The sequence below is a fragment of the Tinamus guttatus genome, unplaced genomic scaffold (assembly GCF_059628265.1).
Source record: "Tinamus guttatus ecotype Peru unplaced genomic scaffold, ASM5962826v1 Tinamus_guttatus_pri_ptg000833l, whole genome shotgun sequence".
NCBI classification, from domain to species: Eukaryota; Metazoa; Chordata; class Aves; order Tinamiformes; family Tinamidae; genus Tinamus; species Tinamus guttatus.
In genome coordinates this window covers 1-10559 of record NW_028289367.1, presented here as the reverse complement: position 1 = coordinate 10559, position 10559 = coordinate 1, and the positions used below count along the sequence as shown (strand labels likewise).

General features: G+C 64.5%; 1 protein-coding gene across 1 annotated transcript; it reads left to right on the top strand.

Annotated features, from left to right (window-relative positions):
- The first annotated feature begins 5743 nt into the window (after positions 1–5743).
- LOC148591393 (ER lumen protein-retaining receptor 1-like) lies at positions 5744–10260 on the top strand. The gene is made up of 5 exons (XM_088537655.1): positions 5744–5834; positions 7018–7118; positions 7657–7815; positions 8663–8915; positions 10226–10260. The coding sequence occupies exons 1-5, from the start codon at positions 5744–5746 to the stop codon at positions 10258–10260; spliced, it is 639 nt and encodes a 212-aa protein (XP_088393781.1).
- The last annotated feature ends 299 nt before the right edge of the window (positions 10261–10559 follow it).

Here is a 10559-nt window from a genome sequence, read left to right as displayed (position 1 = left end):
ACCTCCCAGTGTCCCCTGTCACCTCCCAGTGTCTCCCAGTGTCCCCTGGTGTCCCCAGCGTCCCCTGGTGCCTCCTGGTGTCCCCCAGTGTCTCCTGGTGTCCCCTGTCACCTCCCAGTGTCCCTGGTGCCTCCTGGTGTCCCCCGTCACCTCCCAATGTCCCCCAGTGTCTCCCACTGTCTCCTGTCACCTCCCAGTGTCCCCTGGTGTCCCCAGTGTCCCCCGGTACCTCCTAGTGCTTCCCGGTGTCCCCGCCGTGTCCCCCACTCCCCTCTAGTCCCCCAGGGGCTCGTTAAGGGACACACCAGGACACGCAACAACGCGCTAAGAGGACACGTCAGGACACACTAAGACACCCCTGGACATGCCAGGACACATTGGGACACCCCAGGACACATTGGGACACGCCAGGACATGTCAGGACACACCAGGACATGTCAGGACACACTAAGACACCCCTGGACATGCCAGGACACGTTGGGACACGCCAGGACACATTGGGACATGGCAGGACATGTCAGGACACACCAGGACATACCAGGACACGTCAGGACACACTAAGACACCCCAGCACATGCCAGGACATGTTGGGACATGTAAGGACATGTCAGGACATGCTAAGACACCCCTGGACATGCCAGGACACATTGGGACACACCAGGACATGTCAGGACACACCAGGACACGTCAGGACACGTCAGGACACACCAAGACACCCCTGGACATGCCAGGACACGTTGGGACACCCCAGGACACATTGGGACACGCCAGGACATGTCAGGACACACCAGGACATGTCAGGACACACTAAGACACCCCTGGACATGCCAGGACACATTGGGACACACCAGGACACATTGGGACATGCCAGGACATGTCAGGACACACCAGGACATACCAGGACACGTCAGGACACACTAAGACACCCCAGCACATGCCAGGACACGTTGGGACACACCAGGACACATTGGGACATGGCAGGAATGTCAGGACACACCAGGACATATCAGGACACGTCAGGACACACTAAGACACCCCAGCACATGCCAAGACATGTTGGGACATGTAAGGACATGTCAGGACACACTAAGACACGCCAGGACACGGGAGGACACACTAAGACACTCCAGGACATGTTGGGACACCCCAAGACACGTGGTGACATGCCAAGACACACCAGGATGCACAGAACATGCTAAGACATGCCAGGACATGCCAGAACATGCCAGGACATGCCAAGACACACCAGGACATGTAGGGACACACCAGGACACCCCAGGACACATCAGGACATGCCAGGACATGCCAGGACACACCAAGACACCCCAGCACATGCCAGGACATGTTGGGACACGCCAGGACACACCAGGACATATCAGGACACGCTAAGACACGTCAGGACACCCTAGGAGATGCCAGGACGCACCACAACATGCTAAGACATGGGAGAACACGCTAAGACACACCAGGACACACAGAACATGCTAAGACGTGCCAGGACATGCCAGGACACACCAGGACATGTTGGGACATGTCAGGACACGCCAGGACACGCCAGGACATGTCAGGACACACCAGGACACACAGAACATGCCAGGACACACCAGGACACACCGGGACATGTTAGGACATGCCAGGACACCCCAGGACATGTTGGGACACACCAGGATACACCAGGACACACCAAGACACCCCAGGACACGTCAGGACACACCAGGACACACAGAACATGCCAGGACACACCAGGACATGTTAGGACATGCCAGGACACACCAGGACATGTTGGGACACACCAGGACATGTTGGGACACACCAGGACACACCAGGACACACCAAGACACCCCAGGACACGTCAGGACACACCAGGACACACAGAACATGCCAGGACACACCAGGACACGCTAAGACACGTTCCCCCTCCCCCACAAAAGGGCCCAGGCGTCCGGGTCCACCCGCCCCCCCCGCCCAGCGGCTCTTTGTCCTTTTCTCTTTCATTTCGCCCCATTTTGCTCCGACTGTACCGCGGAGGGGGAGGCTACAGGCGTGCGGCGGACAAAGCAACAGGCGGAGGGAGGGGGAGAAGGAGCCGCTGCGAGACAGGCGCGGAGATCAACAGGCGGAGGCGGGTGGCGGCGGGAGGGAGAAGCGGGCAGGCCACAGGCGGCCGAGGCAACAGGCGGAGGAGAAAGAGCTGGCAGGGAACAGGCGGCCAGAGCAACAGGCAGGGAAGGGCGGGTAGGGCACAGGCGGCCCCGGGAACAGGTGGGTGGGGGGGGTGTCAGTCGGACGTGGTGGGTGATGGTGGGCTGTTGTTGCTGGGTGGTTCTGCGGGGTGGGGGGACAGCGGGTGTTGTGACACCCTGTGAGGGTGATGGGAACCCTCACGCCATCGCCCTCCGGTGGGGACGGTTGTCCCTGTGTGGGGGTCCCGGGTGCTACAGCCGGTGGGGACAGCGGGAAGGGAGCGGGGTACCCACGACCAGATGGTCACGGGGTGCACGACCGCGTGGCGCCGGTTGTGAGTGGGTGTTTGGGGACAGGCGGGGAGGGTTGTGCACAGGCGTTGCTGGCAACACCTGGCGGGCAGGTGCACAGTGACAGGGACGCAACACCTGAACAGGTGTGCAGGTGCAACCAGGTGCAGGTGACAGCTACAACCAACTGACATGTGTCAGCCTCAAAACCCCTCTCTGGGTGTAGCTGTAGCAAACACTGTCCCGGTCAGGGTGTAGCACCACAGAGTCGCTGTACCCACGTGTGTTGCAAGACCCAAACACCGTGCGGATCCCGTTGGACAGCCGGTTCCGCCTGACACTGACCTGCGCTTCCCCGCACACACAAACCCTCGCATCAACCTGTTGGCCCAGCGCCATCCTGGCGGGGTGGTTCTCACCGCCGGACAGGAGGACTACAGGCGCCCCGGGGGTACCTGTAGCGGCTGTAGCTTCACCCCCCATGCAGCCTCCTGGGGGACGAGGGTAGGGGGAAACAGGCGGAGCCGCCATTGGGTGTGTGGGAAGGGAGGGGGACCGGGTGACAGAGGGGGGTGGCCCTGGGTGTCCCGCACAGGCGGCTGCTGCCAACACCCCCCCACACACACACCACAGTCTGACAAAGAGCCCGGACAGGCGGAGGGGGCAGCCAGACCCCGTCAGTGCTGCCGACTGACGCAGACACCCCCCGAGACGGAGCCGTCGGGACAGGCGGAGGCACCGCGATAAAGAGGAGGGGTGAGGGAGGCCGCCCGCACAACCGGACTGGCGCAACAGCCGCAACACTGCCCGGGGCTGGGGGGGGGGAACAGAGAGACAGCCCTGGCTCCCCGCACAGCCGGACGCTACAATCGGACACCCGCAGGGAGGGCTCCCCACACACCCGGCAGCAACACCGCGCCGCAGCGAGGGGGCAAGGTGACACAGAGAAGGGTGTTGGGGAAGACGCCCCCTCGCCCCACTCCGGTTGTAGCATCAGGGTGTTGTGTGTGTGTGTGGGGGGGTGTTGTTGTCCCCCCCACTCCAAGATGCCTGGGTCTGTCCCCAGCTGTTGGTGACCTTGAGCGGGTCCCTTCACCGTGACTCAGGGTTTGCCGGGTGACGCGGGAAGGGGCAGCGCCGGGTGACAACACCGTGTTCCCCCCCACCGCCGCCCAGACAACACCCCGCGTCCTGGTGCCAGGTGACAACACCGCGTCCCGCATCTGCTAGCGCCCCGGGTAACAACCCCATGTCCCCCCTCCCCGCCCTGCATGGGGCAACAGCCGCTGCCGATGGTACCGACCTGGACCGCGCTCCGCTCCGGGGGGCTCTGCTGCATCTTGGTGGGGACAGGGGGGACACGGAGGGGGGGGGACACGGGGGGGACACAGACGGATGGATGTGGGGACAGGGGGACGGCAGGGGGACAATGGGGACACTAAGGGGACACTAGGGGACAGTGGAAAGGACAGGGGGAGCGGGGGGGTGACGGGGACGAGGGGACACTGGGGACACGGGGGGGACACTGGGGACACAGGGGGGACACGGGGGAGGATGGGGACAAGTGGGGGGGTGAGGGGGGACAATGGGGGGGGGACACGAGGGGACACCGGGAGGGGGGGGGGGGATGAGTTGACAGAATCCGGCCGCGGGCGGGTGACACCTGCGGGGGGGGGGGGACATTGAGGGGGGGGGCCCGGACGCCTGGACCCCCCCCCTTCGGTGCCACCTCCCCCCAGTGTCCCCAAATGTCCCTCACGTGCCCCAAACCCCCCCCACTGGGGGACAACAGGGACCCCCCCGGTGTCCCCCCCCCATTCCGATCCCAGGACCCCCCCCCGGCTGCTCCCCCCCCCCCATCCCCTCCCAATGTCCCCAATGTCCCCAATGTCCCCCGCGCCCCCCCCGGGACCCCCCCCCGGACCCCCCCCCCCCGTTTCTCCCATCGCTCCCCCCTTGTCCCCCCCCCCCCCGCTGCTCCCAGCCCCCCCCGCGCCCTGCAGCACCCGGCGCCGCTTGCAGAATATTAATGTGGTCGGACTGTGCGTGCGGCTGTAGCCGCTCCGGCTGTACCCGAGTCCGCCTGTACCCCGCTCTCTGCGGCTGTACGTGTGCGTGTGCGTGCGGCTGTACCCGCGTGCGTGCGGTGGTACCCCGGGGTGTCCGAGGGAGGCTGTACCCCGGGGTGTCCGCGCGCGGGTGTAGCCGGCTGTGCGGCCGCTTGTTGCGGGTTGTGCCGCTGCGTCCCGGTGACTCCGGGTGTCCGCGTGTCCGGGTGACACAGTGGCCCCGTGTCCCGGTGTCTCCTGTCGCCCCCGTGTCCCCGTGTCCCGGTGTCCCCGTGTCCCGGTGTCCCCGTGTCCCGGTGTGGGGTGTTCGCGTTGTTGGGGTGTCGCGGTGTGTGGGTGTCTCCGTGTCCGGGTGTTCCCCGTGTCCGGGTGTCCCCTGTCCCCCGTGTCACTCACCCGGTCCCGCCGCAGCCGCCGCTGTCGCCGCCGCCGGCGCCCGGACGGCGCCGATGGCCCCGCCCACCCCGACAGGCCCCGCCCTCTCTTGCCAAGCCCCGCCCCCTGCTCTGCCCCCCGCCCCGCTCCGCTACCGAGACCCCCCCCCGGTACCAGCACCGAGACCCCCCCCCCCCAAACACCGGGGACCCACCCCCGACAACGACCCCTCCCCCAGCTCCTGGCCCCGCCCCCCAGCACCGAGGCCCCGCCCCCCCGCACAGCCCCTCCTTGCGGGGGGGGGGGGGCGACCCGGACGCCTGGGCCCTCTTGGGGGGGGGGGTGGAGCCGCAACCCCCCCCTCAATTATAGGGGTGGGGAGGGGGCGTGGCCTCGTGGCGGCAGCTACGTCACGCGAAGGGGGCGTGTCCTCCCCGCGAGGGGCTTTCCCGCGCTCCGAGGGGGCGTGTCCTCGTCCCGGGAGGGGGGGCGTGTCCTTGAGTCAGGGGGCGGGTCCTCAGGGCGGTGGGGGCACCCGCGTCACGGGGGGGGGGGAGCGGCTTCCCGGGGGCGTGGCCTCGCCTCCAGGGGGCGGGTCCTCTCGCCAAGGGGCGTGTCCCCGTTCCGGGGGGCGTGTCCCCTTCCTAGGGGGCGTGTCCCCGTTCCGGGGGGCGTGTCCCCGTTCCGGGGGGCGTGTCCCCGCTTCCAGGGGGCGGGTCCGCGGTCCGAGGGGGCGGGTCCCCGTTCCTAGGGGGCGGGTCCGCGGTCCGGGGGGGCGTGTCCCCGCCCCCGGTGGGCGTGTCCTCCGGTGGCCCCGCCCCCGCCATGGCGGCGCTGCGGCTGCTCGGGGACCTGTCGCACCTGGCGGCGCTGCTGGTTCTGCTGCGCAAGGTCTGCCGGGAGCGCTCGTGCGCAGGTACCGGGAGCGGGTGACAACACCCGGGGAGGGGGGTGACAACACCCCGAGGGGCGACACCCCGAGCGGCGACACCCCGAGAGGGAACCCGCTCCCCATTGCCCCGCCCCCAGCCTCCCCCCTCGTGCGCGGGTACCGGGAGCGGGTGACAACACCCGGGGATGGGAGGGGGTGACAACACCCCGACGGCGACACCCCGACGGCGACACCCCGAATGGGGACACCCCGAATGGGAACCCGCTCCCCATTGCCCCGCCCCCAGCCTCCCCCCTCGTGCGCGGGTACCGGGAGCGGGTGACAACACCCGGGGATGGGAGGGGGGTGACAACACCCCGACGGCGACACCCCGAATGGGAACAACCCCCCCACCCCGGCTGGCTACACCCAGCTGGGGACACAGGGTGGGCGGGGGGGGGGGGGGGCACAGGTTTGGGACGGGGGTGGCCGTGGGGCTCCTCCTGTGTCCCCCCATGTCCCCCCATGTCCCCCTATGTCCCCCTATGTCCCCCTATGTCCCTCCATGTCCCTATGTCCCTCCCTGACCCCCCATGTCCCCTATGTCCCCCCATGTCCCCATGTACCCCCATGTCCCTCCATGTCCTTCCATGTCCCTCCACGTCCCTCCATGTCCCTATGTCCCTCCATGTCCCCTATGTCCCCTCCATGTCCCCTATGTCCCCTCCATGTTCCCCTATGTCCCCCCATGTCCCCATGTACCCCCATGTCCCTGTATGTCCCTCCATGTCCCATCCATGTCCCCTCATGTCCTCCCATGTCCCCCCACATCCCTCCATGTCCCTATGTCCCCCCATGTCCCCATGTCCCCCATGTCCCCGTATGTCCCTCCATGTCCCTCCACGTCACTCCGTGTCCCTATGTCCCTCCATGTCCCCCCATGTCCCCAATGTTCCCCATGTCCCCCCCATGTCCCCATGTACCCCCATGTCCCTCCATGTCCCTCCACGTCCCCCCATGTCCCCTCATGTCCCCCATGTCTATGTCCCCTCCATGTCCCCATGTCCCTCCATGTCCCTCCGTGTCCCCCCCATGTCCCTCCATGTCCCATCCATGTCCCCCTATGTCCCCCCATCCCTCCATGTTCCCAATGTCCCTCCATGTCCCTCCACGTCCCCCCATGTCCCCATGTCCCTCCATGTCCCCAATGTCCCCAATGTCCCCACAGGGATCTCTGGGAAGAGCCAGTTTCTCTTCGCTCTCGTTTTCACCTCGCGCTACCTCGACCTGTTCACCAACTACATCTCGCTGTACAACAGCGTCATGAAGGTACCGCCGCCGCGCCAACACCCTGACACCCCCCCGCAACACCCCGACAGTCCCCAACAACCCCCCGAACCGCGCTGCAACAACACCCTAAACTGCCCTGTGACAACACCCCGCAAAACCCCATGACAACCGGGCCCCCAACAACCCTGTGACACCCCCCAACAACCGCCTAACAACCCCACGGTGTCACTGCCGCCCCTGTCCCAGGGTGATGCTCCCGTGTCCCTGTCCCCCATGTCCCCCCATGTCCCCCATGTCCCCCCATGTCCCTCCACGTCCCCCCATGTCCCCCCATGTCTCTCTATGTCCCCTCCATGTCCCTCCATGTCCCCCCATGTCCCCCATGTCCCCCCATGTCCTCCATGTCTCTCTATGTCCCCTCCATGTCCCTCCATGTCCCCCCATGTCCCTCCATGTCCCTCCATGTCCTGCATGTCCCTCCATGTCCCCATGTCCCCCATGTCTCTCTCTGTCCCCCATGTCCCTCCATGTCTCTCTATGTCCCCTCCATGTCCCCCCATGTCCCCATTGTCCCCAGGTGCTCTACCTGGCCTGCTCCTACGTCACCCTCTGGTTGATCTTCGGCAAGTTCCGGGCCACCTACGAGGGCTCCTGTGACACCTTCCGCGTGGAGCTGCTGGTGGCCCCGGCCGCGCTGCTGGCCCTGCTCGTCAACCACGACTTCACCCCGCTCGAGGTGGGGACACCGGGGACACCGGGGGTGGGGACAAGGGACAGGGGACTCGCTTGGGGCTCCTGGGACCTGGTTGTGGGGTCCTCGCGTGGTGGGGAGGGGACCCATCTTCATGTCCCACCTCGTGGTGGGTCCCCTTGCTCGTGGTGGGTCCCCATCCTCATGTCTCATCTTCTGGTGGGTCCCCATCCCTACGTCCCCTATCATGATGGATCCCCATCCTCATGTCCCATCTTGTGGTGGGTCCCCATCCTCATGTCTCATCTTCTGGTGGGTCCCCATCCCCACGTCCCCTGTCATGATGGGTCCCCATCCTCATGTCCCACCTCATGGTGGGTCCACTTGGCTCGTGGTGGGTCCCCATCCCCATGTCTCATCTTCTGGTGGGTCCCCATCCCCATGTCCCACCTTGTGGTGACTCCTCATCCCAATGTCCCACCACAGGGTGACTCCCCATCTCAATGTCCCCTGTCATGATGGGTCCCCATCCTCATGTCTCATCTTCTGGTGGGTCCCCATCCCTACGTCCCCTGTCATGATGGGTCCTCATCCTCATGTCCCACCTTGTGGTGGGTCCCTATCCACATGTCCCCTGTCATGATGGGTCCCCATCCTCATGTCTCATCTTCTGGTGGGTCCCCATCCCCACATCCCCTATCATGGTGACTCCCCATCCCCACGTCCCACCTCCTGGTGACTCCCCATCCCCATGTCTCACCCCCTAGTGACTCCCCATCCCCACGTCCTATCTCATGGTGACTCCCCATCCCCACATCCCACCTCCTGGTGACTCCCCATCCCCACGTCCCATCTCGTGGTCGATCCCCATCCCCTCCTCCCGCTCCTGCAGATCCTCTGGACCTTCTCCATCTACCTGGAGGCCGTGGCCGTCCTGCCGCAGCTCTTCATGCTGAGCCGCACGGGCCGGGCCGACGCCATCACCAGCCACTACCTGGTGGCCCTGGGCCTCTACCGGGCCCTCTACGTGGCCCATTGGCTGTGGCGCTACGTGGCCGAGGGCTTCGTGGACCTGCTCGCCCTGCTCGCCGGCCTCGTGCAGACCATCCTCTACTGCGACTTCTTCTACCTCTACGGCGCCACCGGTGCCAGGGCCAAGGGGGGCGTCTGGGGGGGCGTCTAGGAGGGTTGGGGTCTTCTCTGGGGTCTTTTGAAAGGTTTGGGGGTCTTCTATGGGGTGTACAAGGGTGTTATGGGTCTTCTATGGGGTCTCCAGTTGGGTGAGGGGTCATCTATGGGGTCTTCAAGAGAGTTATGGTCTTCTATGGGGTGTCCGAAGGTGTTATGGGTCTTCTATGGGGTCTCCAGTTGGATTAGGTGTCATCTATGGGGTTTTCAGGAGAGTTATGGGTCTTCTTTGGGGTGTCTGGGGGGCTAGGGGTCCTCTATGGGGGTCTTCAGGAGTGTTTTGAGTCTTCTATGGGGTGTACAAGGGTGTTATGGGTCTTCTATGGGGTCTCCAGTTGGGTTGGGGGTCTCCTCGGGGGTCTTTTGTTCTGTGGGGTCTTCAAGATCTTCTGTGGATCTTCTATGGGGTCTTTGGGGAGGGTTATGGGTGTCCAGAGGGGTTATGGGTCTTTTGTGGGGTCTCCAGTTGGATAGGTGTCATCTATGGGGTCTTCAGGAGAGTTATGGTCTTCTTTGGGTGTCTGGGGGCTAGGGGTCCTCTATGGGTCTTCAGGAGAGTTTTGGTCTTCTATGGGGACTCCAGTTGGATTAGGTGTCATCTATGGGGTCTTCAGGAGAGTATGGGTCTTCTTTGGGGTGTCTGGGGGCTAGGGTCTTCTATGCGGTCTTCAAGAGAGTTATGGTCTTCTATGGGGTGTCTGAAGGTGTTATGGGTCTTCTATGGGTCTCCAGTTGGGTAGAAGTCATCTATGGGGTCTTCAAGAGAGTTATGGTCTCTATGGGGTGTCCAATGGGTTATGGGTCTTCCATGGGGTATCCACGTGGGTTGGGGTCTCTGTGGCTGTCTGAGGGCGTTATGGATCTTCTATGGGGTCTTCGGGAGGGTTATGGGTGTCCAGAGGGGTTATGGGTCTTCTATGGGGTGTCCGGGGGGCTTATGGATCTCCATGGGTTGTCCTGGAGGGTTATGGGTCACCTACAGGATCTCCAGGGGGGTTATGGGTCACCTATGGGGTGTCCATGGGGGTTAGGGGTCACCTATGGGTGTTCTGGGGATCTCCATGGGGTCCTCATGGGGATTGGGGGTCCCTAGGGGGGGGTCTCTGTGTCCCCAGTGTCACTTGGGGTCCCTGGGGTCCTCTGGGTCCCCATTGGGGGGGTTATAGGTCCCCATGGGGGTCTCCTGGTCCCCAATGTCATCATGGGTCCCCTGGGACACCTGTGTCCCCAGAGGGGGTGACAACGGTGTCCCTGTGTCCCCCCGCAGTCCTCAAGGGCAAGAAGCTGAGTCTGCCCACGTAGGGACGAGGACACGGGGACACGGGGACGAGGACACGGGACAGCGACGGGGACAAGGACACGGACATGGGGACGCACGGATGAGACGAGGACCCGGCCACCGCGATGGGGACAAGGACAACAGGACATGGGGGCAGATGGGGACGTGGGACAAGGAGACACCAAAGGCTCCGTCCAGGGTGTCCCCGTCCCCACCAGGCACATTTTGGGTGTATTCCTCCCAATTTTGGTCCAATAAAGGCCCCCAAACTGAGGGTTTTTTCCTTAAAACCACCTGTGACGTCATTTTTTGTTGAGGGGGA

What these genes read in the sequence shown, in the direction of transcription:
- LOC148591393 (XM_088537655.1), top strand. Translation starts at nt 5,744, where the DNA reads ATGGCGGCGCTGCGGCTGCTCGGGGACCTGTCGCACCTGGCGGCGCTG. An exon ending in CCGGGAGCGCTCGTGCGCAG is followed by an intron (nt 5,835 to 7,017) that starts GTACCGGGAGCG and finishes ATGTCCCCACAG; the next exon opens with GGATCTCTGGGAAGAGCCAG. An exon ending in CTACCTCTACGGCGCCACCG is followed by an intron (nt 8,916 to 10,225) that starts GTGCCAGGGCCA and finishes GTCCCCCCGCAG; the next exon opens with TCCTCAAGGGCAAGAAGCTG.